Here is a 22596-nt window from a genome sequence, read left to right as displayed (position 1 = left end):
GCTGCGCATGCTACTTCTGTTAATTACTAGAACAAAGAGAACTTCACTCTTAGGGTACCCGGTATATCTCCTCCTCTACCTCGCGGATGAAACTTTTTCGAAACACCTACTCGGCCTTCTACGAGCAAATAGCGAAGAGAATTCGCATAGATGGCAACGATTTTACAGAAATATATTTCGATAAATCTAGCGGACGATATTCGAAGATTCAGCTTTCGATGTATTCAGAGCAGATTCTCTCAATTTCGAAACGGAAACTGGTGAAAGTAGTTTGGAGATAAGATTGGCTTTCGTGATAGCTTTTGACTACGTAATTCGGTATTTTTTACCTTTCCCCGATTAAAGAGACGATTTACGATATAGATCTTCCGCCTTTGAAACGAATTATGTCGTATTTACATTCGCAAGGATTAACATCCGACAGCGCTTAATTCGTCTTTATCGATTTTTGCTTTTCCAACTATGGAAATTTCTGCTTAAGGTGAACGGATCGAAAACCGTAACGTAAGCCATTGAAAGTTACGTTTACGGATCTCTCTGTTCGGTATAGGATTCGATGATCGGAATTTTCTAGTCTTGCCTCGGTTTTGGATAAAAAATGTAGAGCATTCGGGTTAATCGCGGCATATTTTCGAATTAATTAAGCGCTCTATCGCGCTCCAGTTCGCAGACGGATCGTTATCGTTTGTGTAAAAGCGGCAGGAAAAAGCAGAAGGATGGCTGCGTTCCTCTCGGAGATAGAGAATCGCCGCGTTGTTCGGTTACACAAGTTTCGTTGTTGCTTTCTTTGCTCGTGTCACGACGAACCGTTGTGCGAGTTCTCAGGCCTGCTGGGAAATTTAGTCGCGTTGTTCGTCCCGTTCGGGAGAAGCCACGATTACGCGATCGTGTTTCTACGCTATTTCTAAAATGGTTAGAAAATCAAGCCGAAATGAATTCTCTCGCCATTCGACTCGCTTGCAGAATCGCGTAGACACTTCGAAACGCCCCCCGGCTATTTCAGGATAATGCAAATACGTTTCCTCCAACGGACAAACCGAGGATTCCTCTTTATCGAGTTGTGCGCGGAACGCGACACTCGTAACGTTACCTTACGGTAAATTACGTTATATTACAACACACGTAACGGTCATCTCGCGACCGCTAAAGGTCGCCGGAAGTTATGGCTAGCACGACCAGTTGTCCGACCCACTTCGTTTCTTAAATACCTTACGATACCCAGTGCTTTCGAATATCCTCCGAGGCGTTCTCCGGAAATGAAATTCTAAGCGAATCTCGCTCTTAGAGCTCGAACAATTCCGTCGTACACGAGGAATTCGTAAAAATTCTACTGGCAGGGATATATTTTCCATTCTATATGCAGGAGCAATTATTATCGTACGTATTTGGAACGTGGTTGCCTCCGTTGTTTCTTCCTTCGAGACATTCGCGATTTTTCAGATAAACCATCGACACAAGGCGTGGTTAGAAAACCCGATAGCCTTCAAAAGTCGTACAGGTTGGTGCAGCAAGCTTTCATTTCCTCGTGCTTGGAGCAACTGCTATCGACGTTGCGTTATCGTACATTGTTGCGGAAAGGTTGTACGTTGGACAGTGGCAATAACGACGAAGCGACGAAGGAAAACAGTCATCGAATGACTGTGTTCCGCGTCCATTCGTACGAGTTTCCGCATTTTTTCAAACATTTATCCCGCGTCAGGTGCTTTAGCAACTCGAGCGTTTCTCTCGATCGTGCGCTCTCAATTGTAAAAACAATTACTTAAAAGCAGAACGTGAGAATTGACTTCTCTCTAGTTTCGTTTCGTTGTTCCTACCGTTATACATATATATCGCAATCGTATACGGAGTAAACGTAGCTCACGTTCACCGGAAACTCGAATCACGGATCATTGTGCAGTGGAAAAAGCTGTTAGAAGCCAGCCGGCCGCTTATCGATACGCTGCGAATAGATTTAGCTCGTCGCGATCAAACGTTCCATGAAAAGGTTTTTGCGGTGAGGTCATACGCTTTCTCGTCGATTTTCCCGTAATCGGCACTTGGATTATCGTTGAGTAACCTTATCGATCTGAGCGCGCGCTCGATTCGAGATCGGTCGTCTAACGCGACCGATCGGGCGAGGTCAAGGCACAGAGCGATTAAGTTCGATCCTGAAAAAGGAAGGTAACGCGATATTTTCCCAGTCGTTGGATCAGGGATATGGGATACGACGCAGGCGAATTGAAACGGGGGAACAGGCGCGTTTCACACGACCGCTAGCTGCCACTTTTATCCGTGTTTCATGCTCATTGGACTACGGATTACTGCGTCGTGGGTAGAAAGTGTCCCGTCGAGACGAGTACCGGTATAATGTACATTCCATATAGACGTGCACGCGGTCTTCTCCAACGCCGTAACTCGTTAGACACTTGTTGCATTCGCGGTGCACAGCACATAATTACGTACAGTAGATAGAGAGGACTGTGGTCAGACTCGGCGCGATATCAGGCGCAGACTCCGTCTCGTTCTTCTCGTTCGTCGCTTTCAATTAAAATCACGGTTTACAGTTATTGGTAGACGCGATCGTAGGATAACGAGACAGACCACGAACGTTGGTTTCTTTCGCATCGTTAATAATCCTCCACGTCGTTTAGGAAATGGATTGCTATTTCGTATGTAGAAAGTATTGGATTGTGCAGGCGAACGAGTATGCCACTGACGTCGATACTTGCCCGAAGAATATGGAACGAGACTATATCGCGATCGCTTTTATTCGCCTGGTAGCTCGGACAGTTGTTGTCGTAACAGAGAGGAATTAGGATAACGCGGATCTACCTTGAAAAGCTAGGCCTTGAAAGCATGGAAATATATTTCAATGTATCTTACTCACTCACAGAGACATGAAAATCGAGCATCGTTGCTGCGAAGGTGCGCTTTAATGCTGACTGGTTTTTCGTGTCAAGGTGCCAGAATTATCCGGATTGGTCGCGTGCGAGTAAAACTGACAAAAGCTGATACGCGACACGCCTGCTTCACGCCATAAGACAACGAACATTCGATCGAACGAGAGGAGGAAACAGCTGCCTCGACTACGAAAAATTGCGCTTGTTAGAGTTTCAAAGACCCTGTCGTTCGTTTGCGATCGAACGTTCTCATACCGGGCCTTCTTCCAGAATGGTATAGTCCTCGATTTTTCGTACAATCGTATCGTACTTATTAGTTCTACTTATCACAATTCTTGGTAACGCTGTTCTCTCGTATAAATACCGGTCTGAAGTATCGTTCGGCAAATATAATCGATCTCGCGTTCGCTAAAAGCGGTCAACTTACGTAACGCGGCATCCATTCATCGGTGGTAATCGTTGATTAAGGAGCGCGTTTATCATCGTCGCGGTGATCACTAGATTCGTGAGTTTTCCGGTCGAGTTCGTTCAACCGGGAATCGAGGATGCGAGGTTTGATTTTTAATTGACAAAATCGAAACGTTTTGTGGAACGACGATCCGTGAGATGCGGTGACTACGTTGCTCTTGCCGCGGAGAGAACCGGCTTTGGGATAAACGATTTCACTCTCCACCGTGAATAAAATTTATTCGACCGTAAACTGTTATTTGCCACGTTTTATCGACACATTGTGTAAGCCTGCCGCGACAAATAAACCGGCATTACAGCCCCAGAACGCTAACGGTGCGAGGCTTCTGCTCGCGGAGTCGTACCGCTTTTTTCTTGCTTCGGCGTTAGTTGGACGGTAAAAGGCAAAAACGAGCCACGAGTTAGCGAAATTAACGATATTAATGATAAGGAAAGTGGTAATAAAAGAAGACGTACGCTTTCCATTTGTTTTCGCGGTCTGCAGCCATATTACGCTTATCGGCGGTCGTTCCACGATCCAGAATCCGATTTCGCCATCGTTTCGGAGAAAATTTTGTAACTGGGAATCGACGTGATTCCGAAACCGCAGGAAAGTGATTGCACGGAAAGAAACATTGCCGGAATCGGAAATTGGACTTGTCTTCTCATCCTCCTCTTTCTCCTACGAATTTCTTTCTCGCGAGAGAAAGAGACTCGCGTGTATAATTAGCGCAATTAACGTGTCGTGAAGCCGTTACGCCTCTTTTCTAGTCTTTTTCAGCCACAGCAACGATAGCGCGCTGAGAGAGCATAACGAGCCCGATACTGAATCGTACAACGGACGTTTTACGATTGCTTCCTACCGCTTCTTAAATTATACCCGCGTCTAGAAATTACACCGCCATCGAAATGGTGAATACTCGAACCATCGAATGGCACGAGATCACAGAAGAGCGTGCGATTAATTGGTCGAATTATTATGAAAAGCCAGGTATAGAAAGGACGAATGCTACCAAAGAAACTAGAACTAACGTTTGCAACGCAATTTACTTAATTCGCCGCTTTATCTTTCGAGTCTTTTTCCAGAAAGTCGCACGATCGTCTCTGCTTGAATGGAAGTTTCACGATCACCGGTTTGTGGTCTGTCTCTCGGTTTCACAGCCGCTGTTCGCATTACTACTTCAAAGTATCGTTCACGAAGACAGATCGTGTATATCGAATTGATCGGTGCAGATCGCGCGGGCATCATCGAAAGTAGATATCGCGCAATATTTACGCGTGCCTCGTAGAACAGTCTGACACACTTTGTTTCGTTTCGAAAGCGATGGTCAAATTTCGCTTTGTCCCAAGGCGACAAATATCAGCCAAAATCGTCTTTCCCTCGTCTCTGTTCCCGATACTCGATAGACGACTCAACTCTCCTTTCCCTACAGTCGTTAAGAGTTTCACGTTACAATTGCCGAGAACATTTTCGAAATCGAGAGGAAAGATCGACTCACCAAAGAAAAAAAAATAGTTGCAAAAATCATTCGCACGCTCGTGCAAGACCAGCAGCATCACGAGACCACCGCGGGATACTTTTTATAATACTATTTATTGTTAATAGCACATTATCGGGTACGGGCGACGACGGTTCTCGTTAGCCGTACACGTGATATTCATTTTCGAGAGAATTCTTTGCGAATGGAATTGTCGACCGGCCCGTTACGATCGACGCATTTAAAAGATATCGCGCCTGATGAAACTTTCGTCACTGTCCAATCACGCGTGCATGCGTGAAAAATGTTTCGCACCACGTGTACATGTAAGTCGTCGTGTTCAACGTTTCACGTTCGCGATTCTGCTTGGAACCTGATCGGGACGCGGTGTACTTTGGGGAAAGAATTGGCTCGATTTTCGTGGCAAATCGACCCGGCCATTAAGCCTATTCCGGCTGTTCGATTACGACCAAGTAGCTCGTTTATTTTTCCGACAGCGTATAGCGGGAGAAAGCAGACCGCGGCTGGACGACGCGCGTTCTCGTGTCGTAACGCGGCGTTCGTTCGAGCTCGCGCGCTCTCGATATTGTTTATCGAAAAAGACTCGGTAAAATATCGGTCGACGTGTCAAGCGTAAGCTCGCGAAAGCGCTCGCTGATTACGCAACAGCCAGCCATAGTCGTCGGCGGTTTATGCGCGATCGAGCTGCGATTTCCAACCTATAATTATTGGAACGAGCCTATTTCTTAGTTTCAGAGGGAAGCAAGCGTTCGTTCTCCACGCTACTTTCCTCGCTTTCCTCGCATCCGCTCGATCCTGTCAGATTCCCAGAGCTTTCACGTTTTGCTCCTTTACGAGCGGTTTCTCCGTATCTCGATATACATTTATGCAAGTTGCTTCGTTTGACATCTCATCGACTGATCGACGATCAATAAGATCGCAGAGCGGCTTAGTTTCCGGCCGCGGAACGCTTCCAGACGTTTAAGTTTCCGCGGAGAATCGAAACAGTGATTTCGTGGTGTGGCGAGTAATTAGGCCGGCTAGGCGTGTCGCGAGTCTAACGGGCTCCTCGCGAAATAAATTCACTTTCAAGCGTGTGTAGAATCGGCCACGGAATCCGCCGATCGAAAGTGAACGTGGACGCGTTAGAATGCAATGAGGAGGAAGGAGAGAACGAAAGGGAGAAACCGAAGGAAAGAGAAACAGAGAGAGAGAGAGAGAGAGAGAGAGAGCGGTTGGTCGAGGCACTGTCGAGGTTACGGAAAACCACGAGATTAATCGACAAAGTAGCCGATACGCCGTGAACGGCGGTTCGTTCATTTCCATAGACCGTTGAAAAAAATCGCAGCTAGAATTAGCCGGCGTGTAACTTGATTAACGATTAAAATTACGCCCGCTTGTTTATCGCCGTGATGTTGTAAGACGCGTAACTCGCGGAGAACGTTACGCTACACGCCATATTCTGGTGCAAAATGGAAGTGTACTAATGTTGTATTTCACGATATATATCGTTCGAACGAATCAGACAGAAAATGGAACTGATCGCGAGTCAGAGCGTTCGAATTTCCCAAGCAATCTCCATTATCCTCGACTTCTTTTCCTTCGATGGATTGAAATCGCGGAAATGTATAAACGAAAGAGCGTGGAAATATTCCATTTCCTAGAGGTCAACGAGAACCCTTTTTACAATATATATAAAAAAAAAAAAAAAAAAATACATACTTCAATCGTAGTTATGGCGATGCGTGCGTACATTCGCGTGAGTGCGTTCTTAACACGTGTACCGAGTCTGAATATATTTCCTCGAACGATAGCAGTATGTTGGTGCTCGTTGATGCACCGATCCTCGAGCAGAATAGAAATCCGCGGTTTTATTCGAAACTTATTCGAAACGCACGAAAATACCGAGTTATGAAAATTACAGACTGAAAAACGCTGGAAACAAAAATACGACCGACTCGAAGCAAACGTATCGGCGGTGTTTTTTTCTCCTTTCACCTTATTAAACAACCTCGAGGGAGATGGTGAGCGTAGGAGTCGCGTTCTTTTTTTCCACGAAAGAAAAAAAGGAATGGAAAGTCGGGCGGACGGTAAATTCGACGATAGAACCAGTTCGCTTTCGTTGTCATCCGAAGATGTAAAAACGTTTCGGCGAAAGAGGGAGAGGATGGGATGGTCAGCGAAAGTCCTGGCGCCTTTATTTTACTCCTGAAGCTCTCGCGCTCTGCCCGATCGTCCTTTCACGATTTCAAACGTACCGTATCGTTTGTCTCGATTTGATCGATCGACCATGCTTCTCTCGCTGTCTCTCGTAAGATGTCGTGAAATATCGAGTCGATGGATGCCGGGGATGGCGAAACCGACGAAAGACTATTTTCACGCCAACGCGCCGTACAGTTTTCTCTCCTTACGAAAATTTGACCAGGGTATTGCGTGGCCTATCTTTTCTTTCGACTATATCGGGCGAGAAGTTGGTTCAAGTAGTTTCTTTAGCCGCGAGGTACGGTTCAAGTCGTCTGGAACGCTCACGTGGACGGATTGTCGCAAGAAAATGCTGACATTCTGGCCGCGGGCAGAAGCCGACGACGACTCGTACCGTTTGTAAATAAAACACTGTGATTACCGCTGCTTAAGTAATCCGAATTTAATTTGCCTAGCTCGTCTGGATTCGATGGAGAAAAGAAGCCAACGTTCGCGAGTACGAACAGCGAAGCGATTGCCACTACTTTCGCCACGTTAATCTCGTAAACTCTCCTATTCTAACAGCGAGAATAACCCGAGAAAAACCTCGATTTCCATCTAAAGGTATTTCCATTGTGGCTCTCTTTTCTTCGAACGACCAATCTGTTTGCCCGGAATAATCGATCGCTCTTATTCAAACTTTTGCAGATTTTCGATCGAGAAACTTGCCGTTTCTAGAAAGCGTGCCACGTTCTTAGAGATAGAAGTTGCTTTGGACAAAAGAAATGCACAGACCTGTCTCTCGGCTCCGTCGATTATTCCTTAATCCCTCATGAAAGCACCGTGCTCACATCGAGGCGCACTCCAAGTATACTTGTCACACCTGTACACCGCGCGACTACTTCTCTGCCAGCGAACGATCTCGAGAAAGCACTGTGTTCGGCAGGGCACGCTCGGTAACTCGAACCCGCTCTGAACGGGGGTGGATCGATGCTCAAATTTTCGGGGGGAATCACCCGGGGAAACACCGCGTTTGCTGGTTGAGGGCAAGACCGCGTCCGGTCCGGCCAGAAGACTGCGCGATGGAAGTGGAAAAGTCAGCAGCAGGAGCGTTGTGCTCCGGCCAGCGTCGTCTGGTCGAGCTTTCTACGACGGAGGATAAGGTCGAAGAGAGAGAGAAGGGGGCTGGACGTACATAGGCGCCTTGGCTGGCCTCGCATTGGCGTAGCTCTGTCAAAAAACGGTCCCCACCGAGCGAAAGGTTCGCGAGGAGCACCTGCGTCGCCACCTGATAGTCAGCGTCGACACAACTCGAACAGAACCAATGCTATTTACCGTCGAACCTTTCAAACTTGACTCTTGAGCGACGCGTTAGAAGGCCATCCATTTCTATGGACGTTGCATCTTGCTTTTACCGCACGGTCTGTTTTTTACTCTTCGTCCTCTTCTTTGGAGCGCGTCCAAACAAAGGACGTCCAAGGTATATCTCGAGCGGAGTTGCAAAGGTCTCGTGGCGCCTTCAGGGGATTCCGACTCGCGCATCCTTGTGATCTTTCGTGAGTAACCCGAGCCAGCTACGTAGCAAACTCCTCGTAATTGTAATTTTTCGAAAGATCGAAGGAACGAAGTGAAAGTGGAACGTCGTCTCCGCCGACGAAGGACACGGAGGAGGACAAATTCGTGGAACCGGCGAGTACATCGCGCCTCTAGAATTCTATTAATCGATAACGATCGCTTTCTCGGCCGACGACAACACGCCTAACTCTTTGGAAATAGGAAGTTTGGTTTCCCGCGAGGCTCGCACTGTGATTCTTTCGCAATCGAACGCCGTTAGACACGAAAAAGCGATCGACTCTCCGAGCGAGCCGACTGGCTTTTCGATAAATCACCTTCAGGGTCAGGCATCGAGCGAATAGAGTTATAGCTACTCGAAGAAAGTATTCTAACCAGCTTCCACTCCTTCGACTAGTCCTTTCTAACTTTAAGGGAATACCAGTGCAATTGACGCGCGCGTACGTGCCGACCATTTTCGGATTCGTTCGAAGAAGAAATCCTGTTAATAAATGTTAACCTTCGATGAAAACTGCGATGACCGTCCAGCTGCGATTTATTCTTGATTCGGCTTCGTTGGCAGGATCGTAAAACAGGATCGTATCGCGATAATCGGAACTCACCCGTGCCCATGAGATGGATCGTTTCATCAAAGTTCACTGCTTTCTCTAAGGACGACAACTCCTTTCTTTCTCGAGATTCAAGGCCTCGATCTCCCTTGTCTTACGTTCTTTTCCTCGAGATAAGGTCGCGTCATTTCGTCGGCCATTTTATAGTCGATGGGTTCGTAAAACTCGACGAAGATTTACATTATCGGCCACAAGTGTCAGGACACGTGTCGATATTTACAAATCCAATGCCATTCTTTGTTCATATTTTCTAGTTACGTCGCTATAAATCTATTGTACCGTCATATATAATATAAAGGTTATAAAAAGTATTTGCATATCATCGTAATTGCGGTGTTTGAACGTTTGATAGAGATACAAGGGTACGTATAAATACTTTTCGCAGCTACCGTATCGCGAGTTTGTGTCCCGATACTTGTTGCCTGCTAATAGAACAGTTCGTTCAATCCAGATCGATATCGTAGATATGACGAATGCCGATGATCCTGATCACTGTCCGAAGCATGACTTGCCACGACACGCCTGTTGATCTTTGAAAGGGGATCGTCAAGAATTTGAGGACGAGGCGTCGGGTACGCCCGTGATATTTGCGCTCGCGATTCGCTCGAGGAGGAACGTCTCGATGCGTGTTTTTTACGCGCCCGGAATTTTAACTCGCTCGCCGCTCGAAAGTTCCGCACGCAAATTCCTCGTAATCCTGCGCGATGCTTCGATCTTCTAGAGATGTCACGGCATCGTCCCGATGTCGAACGGTGTCGTAATTACGCGCAACGAGCTGGCTACGATACGATTCATGTATTTTTCATTTGATTCGTGTGATCAACGGCGCATAATCGCAATAACGGTGTTCGACGATGACTTTGGCCTTGACACTCTAAAAACTTGTTCGACAGGTGGAAGTTAGGAGGATTTCGTAAGTGACCACGTCAAATCTCTATTCGTTTACGTAATGTCCGAGGCATCGATTGAAATTCCTCGCGGTAATTACACGTTGTTCGATCGGAAGAAAAACGAGCCGGCGCGGCGAGGCTTCCGCGCGATTTGGTCGAGGATACGATCGGCATTTCTTTCTAATCGATCTCGAAAGATACGCGAGGGAAGAAGGAGGGGAAGAAGACTCGCGACGCAGCTTGCATGTAAAACGTAAACGGAAAAGCGTAGCGCGGATGGCCAGCGTTTGACAGGAAAAAGGTAGGGAAAGAGCTGGTCGTTCGCGTCGATCACTCGCTCGCTTTCTATTGTTCGATCATGCCAAGAAATCGTTCGATGCGATTTCGAGTTTTGCGATGCACGATCGCGCGTTCTTTCCTCCTCTCCCCGGGATTCTTCTCTCTTAACATAGTTTTACGATAAAAAGACACGATGACCGGTACGATTAAAGCGCGACCAAGGCACGGTCACGTTCAACACGTAGCAAAAAGTTAATGCATCTGTTGTTCTTTATTGAAGAATCGAATCTGTTATAAGGCGGTTAGAACTATTCGGATGGTTTGTGGGAAGATACAGAGATTTTTCATTGTTCTATGGAAGTGATCAGCACCTGCGATGAAATTCTATCTAGCTAAAAGTTCGATCAGCCTGTAGCGATCGATCGTCGTCGTGCGATTTAGCGTCCGAGAATATTACAGCGTTCTGTTCACGCGTTTCTCTGCCGGCAAGCTAGGAACTCACAACTCGTTGGACGGAATCTCGCTTCTATTGAAATACTCTCTTGTCTCGAAGAAACTGTACACAGAAATATACTCTTTGTTAACACGCGTTTAAATGTTCACAGATTTTACAATCAGAGCGTTAGATCTTGTTCCCGTTCACATCTCTGTACAGGTCGTCGTTGATACCGTACAATCTCGGCGAGTCGTTGCAATCAACCTACGATAAAGAAAAAGTTTTAAGCAGACCTCGAACAGAAATGACGAAGATCGATGTACATGGAGAATGCGGTACCTTGAACCACCAATCGCAGACACGGGCCGATTGGCTGAAAACTGTGCCGTTTGGACAGAGGAAGCTGAACTGGCGCCCATTTGGCAAACACCAATGCCAGACCTAATAAAAAATTTCAAAATCGAGTTCATCCTTCTGTGTTTCGATCGGACGGCACGAGTTAACGGCGTAAACTTGCCTGACATCTAGCTTCAGGATCGGCATAGTAACCAGGTAACTTGCCCCCGCAGGTAAACGTAAGGCCGAAAGGTACCGAGTCGTAGATCGGATAATCCACGCCAGGTGTATAGCCGTCTACTTGCTGAAACGTCAGTAGAGATTGGTAGGCGAGATGTTTGAAACTGTCGCATCTCGATTAACGTTAATCGTACAGGGACGCGCATACGGTGCAAGCCTGTTGCAACTCGTAACGCGATAACGAAGATTTCAGGGAGTATGCGTGCAACGTATACGTAGAATATGCAGGGTAACCGAATTACGGCTTACGTATTTCAATTTAAATAAGTTGCGCGAATTACATCTTGATTTCTCTTGGAACAAAGACAATTAGCCGAGAAGGCGCAACTATGAAAAGCGTTATTTACATTGCAATTCCCTTGGGACTGTGACGAAACGTCACCGACAGCTTTCATCATCTATCATCGCTCACAATGGAATGTGGACCGAACGAGGATGCACGCTATAAGTTGCGCTTCCTTTCGTAGCGCAATTGTTATGCACGATGCATCGAGCGCTTGTTAGGTCATTAACAAAAATTTCTATCCAACCGTTGGATCGCGCAACGAAGATAAAATGCGAAAGGGGTTAAGGAAAAGGCATAGGGTTAATGATCCAAGCAGCCTTTAAACAACGTTCAAATCGCGGCGGATCGCAGGGGAATCTCGTTGCGCGATCTTTTTCGCAATTGGCTATCGGTCAAAACGAGAAGAAAAAAAGAGACTGTTGCGACACAACGTCGGATCGAGCCAGTCCAGTGCGTGTACGTGCCGATGTTTGACCGGAAGTCGGGTTACATTGTTCCCCGCAAGCGGATGCGCATCTCCGTGCCTTTGTACTCGATCTCCCGTCCACTAACACGCGCGCAACCGCAAGACACTGCCTCCACCCTTTCGACGTGACGGGTGATTTCGACGCCTGGCAAGAAAACACGCCCGTAATCCATGGCGCGGTTACCGCCAGCGAAACTAGGGTAGGTCAGGGTTCTGCTCGACGATCGTCGAACCTTCCCTCGCGAGAAAAGACGTATCGTAAAATTTTAAAGACGATTTGACCGCAAAAGCTGAATGTCGAAGAATTCTGCGTTACATAATGGCACAATGGCTGGATGGTTTCTTCAAAGGATGAAGAAAGAATTTCTGGAATCGCGTACCGTGAATGTTAACGCGATAACGATCGGCGGATTAATTAATCATTTTCAGTTTTCTGGCCGGTGGCTCGACGGCATTGAAAATTCGGTCCCCTTGCGTTTCGATCCGCGTTCACGGCCATCGTTTCCGGTGAAAATGAATATGCTTGCGGCTCGGTAGTCGCACGATCGGCCATCGATAAACGCGCGAATAAAAGTGCCGTCGATGAACACGCGTAGATCCGCGCTCGAATCACACGGTTTCGTAATTCCGGAATGCCGGATGGTTTTGCCAGGACCCATTTCTGGCGTTGCGCAATCTTATTCGAACGTAACAGACCTGGAAGACGTGGAAATTTTAACGCACGTTTCCGAACCACTTTGTCCAAGGAAGCGCGCGAGAAAACGCGCTCGCGCAACACGACTTAATTAATGAATTACTTCATGCCGCCACTTGGCGAAGATGACGCGAGAAGATACCGTCCTCCCTCTGTCATTGTTGCACGTGAGAAAGTACGGTGAATATAATAATTTCGCACTTTAATTCAGCGCTGCTTTCGTAAAGGTATTGCGTGCACGATACTCCCTGCTGAATATACATATATTATATGCAATTCGAACTACGAATCGAACGGTTTTAGAGGGAAACGCGGCGAATCGTGTCACTTACCGCCATCGCTTGGTACAGCAAAACAGCGCCGAATAGGAGCAGCGCGCACAAAACTTGGTACCGCGAAATCATCTAAAAAATCGGATGAAATCGTCGATTAATAAATTTGAAATAATCAGATGGAAGATCGATTAATTTCATCCAAGTTCTACTCGTTTCCTCGAATTCGAGTATTCTTCTTGATTGTATGTTTTAGAAGACCGGGCATCGAAGCTTTCCAAGTTGTTGGAAGCGGAGGGAAATAAAATCTTACCGTTTCGTAAAAGATCCAATCACCTTAATCCGCAGTGTCCTTCCACGTGGTGTTCATTTATCTTAGGATGAGTTTCGATTTCGGATCTTGGCACAATGCACTCACCGGTCCCGATCCGCTGGACCTCCGCCTGCAAGTTCGGTCTCCACGGTGTTACGGGCAAAGTTTCTTTCTCGAAGGATGCTACCACGAAGTGGTGGTATATATATGGCTTTAGAGATCGAGCAGAAACAAGGGGGGGTTCTTGAGAGCCCCTCTTTTCCGGGGCTCCCACACCGGACGAACGGAGAAAGAGAAGATCCCAAGGAGGTAGGGGAGGGATTCGTTTCTACGATGCCGCAGATTCTTCTCTTACGCAATCCGTCTCGTGTTCTTACACCCGTGAAAACAGTCGTAAGGATCATACTCGAGTCAGGGTTGCAACTTTTTTTACGCGTTTCAGCCATATCTTTCGACGTCTTCGTCGAAAGGGGTTGAAAAGAGGAAATAGGTAAGGACGCGAGTCGATCAGCCATGAGAGCACGATCGATCCAGCGTTGTCGTTATTTTTGTACCTCGAACACAAAGTGGACGTTGCTCCACGTTTACGCAACGTCTGTGCTTCTACAACCGTGAAAACACGATCTTGTTACAAGGACCAAGGGAAGAACCTGCCGGTTCCTTCGAAATTTCGTTATGTTACTCCCAGACAGTTTTCTCGTGGAATGTTTTCCTCTACCATATCCGATACTTTTCGCCGATTCGGTGCGATTGTATAATATTAATTTCATTGTATGCGTTTTCGCATTTTCGCGGGGAAGATGCTCTAGATTATTTCACCGATCCCATCGATCTGATAGCTAGGTTTTTTGTTTTCGTGGGATTCTCTGCAGAATGGAAAATCCTCGTCACGTGTACCAGTGCCGAAATCACTCGGTCTTATCTCGCACAGTGTATCCAAGGTTTAACCACGCTGCCTTCCTCCTGTGTATTACACCCGAAGAAGTTTGTTTTTTAAGCTCTTAAGAAATTTGTCGATTCGAACGATGACAGAACACGATTGGATCGAGAATGATTTAGTGGGAAACATGCAGGTTAATATCTGTCACTGACCATCCTGCGACTTATCGAATTAAAGTATCCGGCCAAGTTACTTGTCATATCGATTTTCCGTTTTTTCTCAACATCCTCCGATAAGGCTAGATACAAGAATTCTTCCATTTCATTTTTTCTGCTACGAAGGAAGATTTCCCAATAAAATTGAAAGTACGCGTTCGTTACCATTTATCAAGTACAGGAGGTTACAATCAAGTGAGAAAAAAAGAAAAAAAAAAAAAAGAAAAATATATATATCTCTCAAGGAAATAGGAAGCTCCAAAGTACTTCCTTTCTTCCGATCGAGATACCTCGAGGTACGACGTAGCTAAACAGGCGGAAAATAGAAATCTCGCACGATCAAATCGTTCATTTGCATGCCGTAGTCTGTTCCATCCTCTTCTCGGTAGCCCCTTAATTTTCGAGGCGCGTTCAGTGCCAATTAGCGGCGCATAATTGCTGACCGCGAACATTTCGAGATTGACATGCAAATTCCATGGTATTAGATAGCTGATTTTAGCCACGGTTCGCATACTTTACCTTCGAATCGAGTAACAAAATACTGCGTCGTTTTCAAATATATCCTGCAGCGATTTATCAAACGTTCGTGTAGTTTACAAAGTAAAACGGTTGCCACGGCTAATACTAAGACGCCACTTGTGTAACGATCGTGTATTTTAGACGTGAAAGAAGAATGGACAAGAAGAAGAAAGACAAGAGGAGGATAGTTGTCGTTTTGAATTAAATTATTCTTAATTATATATCACGCCGATTACAAAATCCGTGTAACGTTCGTGGGAAGGTCCGCTCGGCTGTTTTACGATTGAAAATAGCAGGCAATCGTATCTCGAGGGAAACGCCAAGCGTCGACGAAGAAGAAAACTTTTGTTTTCCTCTCTTGTTAAGAAACCTGTTATTAAGAATGTTATAGTCGCGTTAAAAAATCTCTTGGTGACTCCCCGATGCAAGACTGGTTCTATCGATGCTTCAAACGCGTTATCGCGCAACGTATCTGTTAACGTTGCTGTTTCCAATGCTGTGTAGCGTAAAAGCGCAGGTGTTGTCGCGGTAAGAATGGACGAGACCGTGTGTTTTTTTTTTTTTTTCAGAAACAGGCGATCAAAAGGGGACCATTTGTTTTAATGGACACTTTCGTCAGACGGTTACTCTATATTCCGAATTTTCACACGCTCGGCAATGTTCAGTCGCTATAAGCCTTCGTAATTTCGTAACGAGTTGACTTCCGAGCATCTTTCCTGTCGCCGTACAAAAGCGACATGAAAGTTTTTTCTCACGTTTCTACCACTGTGTCGACCGATTAAATATTTAATTACGATATTACGGGATTAATTACTAACCAAAGTATGGGGCGGAGTATCGTCAAGTTTGTCGTATTAGCAATCCGATCGTTCTGTTTTCCATCGCCTGTTTCGTGGTGGTGACAAACTAGTAATCGCGCGCAACGATCATCGGTCGATTCTCGACGCGTTTTCGAATCTATCGTTAGAAATCCTTATCGATTTAGTTACGCGTCCGCCGATTGTCTAATTATTTTAATTGATATCTCGATTTTTATCCGCATCTTGGTACCTGTGCATGTGCGCACAATCGAAGCTTCGCTATTCTTTTTTTTTACGTAACACTCTGTTGGTAGCGTATGGATTTTATTGTATCCAGAGTTACGTAAGCAATATAACATCAATTATAACGAATGCTAGGAAGCGTCTTTCGACTCGCTTTGCTAGCAACGCAAGCTACGCGTTCGCCAATTTCTTCGCTTTTATCATCGATATCTGTGCTTACGATATCTCTGACACGTAACATCGTTGCTGTGTGTTTTACAATACATTCCGGTTGTGCTTGAACGAGACTGGCCGAGGCTGTCCCACATTCGGTAGCGCGACACCTGTTCGTCGGCAAATTAATAGTCACTCGAATCTCATTGTAAAACGAAGGAGCGTAGTAACGGAGAAATGCGAACGTTCACAGCGACGAGAGCGAATCCTTCGATTCGATAAAACAAAGACCGTTGCGATTAGAAATAAAACTGCTATTTTCTTCTATCTATCTTCGTTCGAACAAATAGTCCATTTCTGTCTTATTCGTGACTGTTGGCGCGCGAAGATAGAATCGCCGTTGTTATCTCGCTTACTTGAGATTTATCAAAAGTTTGGCGATAACAATAGACGCGTATATACGTACGTGTGCGTGGTGGCATCGAGCTCGTGCTGGCGACTCGTCGCGCGTTTTATCAGTCGACGCGAGTCGGAGCGAGCTGCGGTGTCCCAGATTTTCAGTCGCACGTATACGCGACGGTGCATAGCACGCAGCCGGTTGTCGATCGTTCGCCGATCCTAGATCGGTCCATCCTTAGAACGGTTTCGCGGTTGAACGGGCGCGGATCGATCGATCGGTAGCTGCATCTACGGTTACGTTTCCGGATACACGGAATCGACAGAGTGGCCCGGCCACAGTCGCGTTCGTATCGAGATCGCGTTCGCGCTTCGAAACACTCATCTTCGGAGCAAGAGTTGATAATTCGGTGTGTTTGTCAGTGATGTGGATCGTCGAACGAGTGGCAACTGCCAAGGTAAATAACAGCAAGTATCGTTTATCACGCGTATACGTTTTATCCGTACGGCGATGCAAGCTGCATCGTCGAGGCTGTTCCTTCGTAATCTTCGGATGACACTGGTCGTTGCGTCTTATCTCTTTACGAAGGTTTAGTTCGTGTCTCGTGTTTCACGGAGACATCCTCTTCAGAGAAACGATCGCGTATCGAGGATCGTAAGATTTCGTTATCTTCTTTATATATAATGGGTATTTATCGACGATAAAGACGGTGATAGGATCTTTAGAGAAATAAAAATCGCGCCTGAATTTTTCTCCTATATTTCTTCTTTTCTAGTTGCGATAGTTACCGATCTACTCATCTTCTCCTTCCGCGTTTTTGCCGAAGAAAAAGAGCGGTATCGTAGAATGGCGAGACCGTGGGAAAACGTGGGAGGGAACGGCGATGAGTTACGATGTATCGTTGCGTTTCGTTCGGATCGATAACGAGAAATCTGCTCGCTCGCTATCGTCCGTAATATCGGTTAATTGGGAGATACGTGGCGCGTTGGAAGCGTAATTAAAATAAAGCAACATTGTCGCGATTAAAAAGAGTAAATATAGCCAAGTGTATGGTTTAAATTCCAACAGCGCGAGACGCGCGCCGTTGCAGTTTGTTCGTGACACGGGTATAATAGCTTCCGGTCAGACACACATCCACCGACGTTTCCGGTATCGTCGTTATCCTCTCGTGAACTCGAAGCGAGAAGGGAACTCCTCTCCTTCCCTGTTTCCCGCGTCGGACAACGGCGTTCCCTCAAATTTCTTTTACGATCGTGTACGTTTCGACGTCGATGTTCGAGAATTTAGTTACTTGCCCGCGGAATTGATAAAGTCCGATATCTCGATGCGTAACGGAAATCTTGGAAAACCGTAATAACGATCAGTGACTATCTGCAGCTTCGTTTCGTTCTCGAACGATACCGTTACTATTAATACTTTACTTCTTGCTTCTCTTTGCATAGATATCTTCGAATCGCACGATAAATCTTTGCGCCTTTATCGAATATTCTCCAGGCTGTCGCGAGAACCAGTTTCTTCGCATTAGCGTCAGACTACGCATGCAGTTTAGAACACCCGGTACGTGAACAGGCGCGTTAACAGTTCTAGCGTTGTACGCGGGTGTAATTGGACGACAGGTGTAGAGGCGCGAGCAACATACAAGGTGCCCGAAAATAAATTTGTCCAGCTTTTGTCGCGCCATACCGGTGTTATGGTATTCTCGACTCGAGTCGGTTAAACTCGCTCGCGTATCGCTCTTTATTTGCTCGTACGAGTTTCCTTCTTCTATTCTATTTATGGAAAGTTCGTTATCGGGTTTCGCGAAAGAGAGAAGAATGTAGCCGGAGTAAAATTTCACGAACGGCTCTCCGACTCGACCTTGGTTCTTGAATTTCTGCGCTCTCGTCCCCGGGAGCGCGGAAACCAGCGCACGTTTTCGAAACGGTAACTGCACACACGGATTCGCGCCGACGCAACGCGGCGTAAGCTCGAACAACAGTATGTCCACACCTGACCAACGGACGGAATACGTTAACGAATCCCTTTTCACTTGACTATCGGTCACCTGACGCGTTTCCTGCCCGCTCGAAGCCAAGCCCCCCGTACACATTTAGGATTCTCGATAGCATCGTGTTTTATGTGCACCGGCGCATCCGTTTCGTTCGATTAAATCTGTGACCGGGGACAATGACTGGTTTTGTATAAAATAGAGCAGGTGAAACGACTCTTTGTACCTCGAGTATCCTAAGCGACGTGGCACGATACGTTTTCCAAACTTGGACAGAGTTTGGCTTGACTTCTATATTTGCGAGCGAAACGATCGAGAACTGGCCGCACGGAAAGAGAGCGAAAGCAACGATCGAGCTGGAGCGCAAGGTGCAACACGTGCTGCGCGACAGCTGTTTTCCGGTTTAAGCCGAGACGTTAAGCACGTTTTTAATTTCGCGGTTGAACGCATTTCGGAATACAACGATGACGATAATAACGTCTACGAGGGGTCGGTCGGTTCTCCCTTCTGCTCGTTAGGTCGCTGGAAATTGCTCGAGTGTTTCACTTACCCGGCTCTCCGTACGTCGTATACGTAAAAGTTACGCTTTGCACTTTGTTTGGCATAACGAGATGGTCTTGTTACGATTACGGGGAACGACGACCAGCGTTGATTCAGATGCTCAGCCACCATATTAATCGGCTTTGGAAATTGGAAAGTAGAAAAAAGCGTGTCGTTTATTTGCAGTAAAAACTAACCTTGCGAGTAAATTATTTGTTTATCGAGAATTTGCATCCAAACGGTAAAACTGAGACGCTTACCGAGAGATTAGGTTTCTGAGAGGCTCGATATTTCGTATTGTTCCCACTAATTCTATTACGTGTGATTAAAGGATCACGGTGACACGAACAAGGCCGATTTGGAGCAAGTGAAAATAGTGTTCTGAGGACAGACAGGATCGAGAACCGTCATGGAAGACGAGGACTTTGGTTTTACGAAGAGGTCTGACGGTGTCCTGAAGAATGTTAACAACGAGTTAAACGATTCTAAAGATGCGACGAAAAACGACGAGGGTAGCTATTTGCAGAAGAAGGTCGGATAAATACGTTTGCATGCTCTGTTACGCGTTTAAGTGATCGATAAAGGCCTGGAGCAAAGAATGACCAAAAATTTCGTTAAATTTGTCAGACGGGGGAAACGGTTAGCGGGCATAGATCAGTGATGACAGCGCCGTTATTCGGGGCGACCGAGACCGGAAACGCCGTCCCTCAGCGGCCAGCGACCGCCTCTTCGTCCTCTCCGGCTTCCTCAGTCGTTTCCAACCCGCCGAACATACCGAACGTGGTCGAGTATCACCTGAAAGTGAAGCCCGGACAAACACAGAGAATCTGTCCACTCGATAACAGTACCGTGAGTACGCGACGTTTTAAACTTCCTTCTCGACCAAGCTCTTGTTCGATTTATTTCTTTTCTTTTTTTCTTTATTTTCTTTTTTTTTTTTTTTTTTTTTGAGTGTCACGAGGTGACAAAAAATGTCGCTTCGCAATTTACCTTGTAAATTGCGTATAACTTAATTAACCGTTGGTCCCGTTTCGCATATATCTTGCTTCAACAGGACGACCGTTTTTTTAAACGACAGAAAGGCGCCGAGATATTTCGTAACGCTTGTGTATTAACGTCGTATTTCTTAATACAGAAAGGTCAAGAGCTGAACGATATGAAGAAGGACAAAAGTCTCGCTTCTTCCACCGACAAAAAGAAGGACCTCGTATCAAAATTGTCTCGTCTATCCATCGATAACAATGTCTTCGAGGGTTCGACGGATCTTCCTCAGGTGTTCCAGGTATATTTTACGATGTTTTCCTTGCACCTCGCCTTATGCCTCTATTGAACTCTCCTCGGTTATTTGGACAAAGCATAAATTCACATACTCACCAGTGGATAACACCTCGCATCCTCTTAACTCGTTAGTCAATTAAATTATAACGTTGTTATCTTCTTAACGCGAGTTTACGGGTCTTAAAACTCTCGCTTATACCGTTCGTTACGTTACGTTAGAGGTCCAAGGTCTTGGTAAAGGTTTCGTTGTTACCTGAATAGGGCCGCACGTGGGAGACTAAAAGGGGGACCCTTTTCAGGTGAAATATCTGGGCTCTCACGATGCCAGGGGCCTCTGGGGCATCAAGCACACGAGGAGGCCCGTCGATAATATGGTTGCTGCCGCGAAAGCCTTACCGACCAACACCATGCTCCCTCTGACCAAACTGGTCGTCTCTCAAGAAGGCGTTGCCCTGCTGCCTATCGAGAAAAGGAAGCAAGACTCCAACTTTGCCAGGATATACGCCATCGAAACGATCTCGTACGGTGTTCAGGATCTCGTCTACACGCGTGTCTTCTCCATGATCGTTGTACGCGAAACGGAGAATTTCAGGAGAGTTTCGCCGTTCGAATGTCACGCTTTCGTTTGCGAATCGAAACATCACGCGAGGCAGCTCACCTGCGCTTTAGCCACCGCTTTCGACATTTATTCGAGAACCGTGAAGGCGCAGAATCAAATGGCTGAGATGGCAAGCAAGAACGCGAAGAAAAGGTTCGCCATCGATCTTAGAAGTCCCGAGGAGATCGAAGCCGATTTAGCCGTGGATTCTGAGGCTTAAATTAGGTTCTTCTCCCCGATGAAATTTTTACTCTCTCTATTTTGCTGTTGCAAGACTGCTACGGCGAATCGACGAGAACTAGTGTCATGCAGGGGTGTAGGACATCTGCTCGGTGGACGACACAGGGTACACGTTGTCGAAAATATTTAATATACGTAGATCGCGTTATATCGATAGATACAGGGTGATTCACGGGGGCAAGAATCGATCGGAGACGTAGAATAAAACTTGTTCGTACTTGTGGCGCCTCATTTTCCAGAGTAAAACGTAGAATATCGAAAGAAACGGCTTTTGGTCTATATTTTCGACCCGTTTTTACGCGAGCAAAGATCGTGCGTGCTTTTTGGTTGCTCCACAATTTCGGAATCTTCCTATACAAGTCCATTTAAGAAAAACGTTTATACGCTATACGAACAAAAGATCAGTGGCCTGATCTTCTTCTAAGAAGAGTCTTAAAGACGCAAACGTTTATATCGTCGTTTGTTTTTGGTTTAAAGAGAGCTTGTATCTGTAAGTGAATTATTTAAGTGCTAAGTATTATTTTTTTACTATTGTTATAAGAATTATATTCGTGTAGTCGTACTAGGAGGCCAGTGGCTATCAGGTATAGATCAGATCAGAAGTGTACATACGTTGATTTCGATTATCTTTCTTTCGACTGAAATGTACTTGAATCAGAGTTCCGATACGCGCTTTAGGTTTCTCCTGACAAATGTGAAAGTGTGTGTGGGCACGAAAGTTGACGTAATTATTGTGGTTAATTATTTTATCGGAATTTATGCATCGGAGGAATAGGCACCGCCTATCCACGATATAATGGCTAGTTATCCAAAGATACAAAATAGAAAAAGAGCCGAAGATTTACCGATTCATTTCGGTGACTTTTGCCATCTCGTATCATATTATCCGAATTTAAAACAAAAAGAGATTGGATTTTTCTCTAGCCGCTTTGCACGTGTGCGTGTGTGTTTTTAGTTTCTTTTATTTTTTTCGTACTTTCGTTAATGTACAGTAACCGCGTCGAATACTAATTCTTCTATATTATGTAATTTATTTTCGACTTATTTTAAGCCACGAGAGACCAATATCGAAACATATCAATCGTTGTAAATAAATGTTTAACGGAAATGTCGTCGTTAACGTTCTTTAGCTTCGTAATGATTACGTAATAATTTCGACGTCTTATTTAGCCGTTAAGTTAATCTTTGCTTTTCGTTGATTATTACCGCACCGTCGTAGTTTGTGTTTCTTTCTAGGCTTGGGACATTTGTGTAACTCCTTTCCGCGCGTGATTGCTTAATTATAAATATGGAAATAGCAGTATTAGTTACATGTACGACAGCTATATGCAATAAATTTGTTGCAGACGCTTCAACTCCTTTATTTCAA

At 45.7% G+C, this 22596-nt stretch overlaps 2 protein-coding genes across 11 annotated transcripts in view; one reads left to right on the top strand and one right to left on the bottom strand.

Annotated features, from left to right (window-relative positions):
* LOC126873564 (uncharacterized) overlaps nt 1-22596 on the top strand; it is a 26482-nt gene extending 3886 nt beyond the window's left edge. For 2 of the 10 annotated variants that reach the window (XM_050634591.1, XM_050634595.1), the window contains 4 exons: nt 19443-19643; nt 19739-19960; nt 20247-20393; nt 20689-22596. In XM_050634591.1, the coding sequence (XP_050490548.1) occupies nt 19521-19643; nt 19739-19960; nt 20247-20393; nt 20689-21207 (1011 nt within the window). In that variant the 5' untranslated portion in view covers nt 19443-19520 and the 3' untranslated portion in view covers nt 21208-22596. The other 8 variants (XM_050634590.1, XM_050634589.1, XM_050634588.1 and 5 more) reach the window with 8 other exon arrangements.
* On the bottom strand, nt 8540-13518 carry LOC126873577 (U-scoloptoxin(01)-Cw1a). The gene is made up of 5 exons (XM_050634622.1): nt 13378-13518; nt 13125-13196; nt 11288-11410; nt 11110-11211; nt 8540-11034 (listed from the first exon to the last, which is right to left on the bottom strand). Exons 2-5 carry the CDS (start codon nt 13194-13196, stop codon nt 10957-10959), a joined length of 375 nt encoding a protein of 124 aa, XP_050490579.1. The 5' UTR covers nt 13378-13518; the 3' UTR covers nt 8540-10956.

Source organism: Bombus huntii, chromosome 14, assembly GCF_024542735.1.
Source record: "Bombus huntii isolate Logan2020A chromosome 14, iyBomHunt1.1, whole genome shotgun sequence".
Taxonomy (NCBI): Eukaryota; Metazoa; Arthropoda; class Insecta; order Hymenoptera; family Apidae; genus Bombus; species Bombus huntii.
The sequence above is the reverse complement of the archived record's forward strand: the minus strand, read 5'-3'. Positions and strand labels throughout refer to the sequence as shown.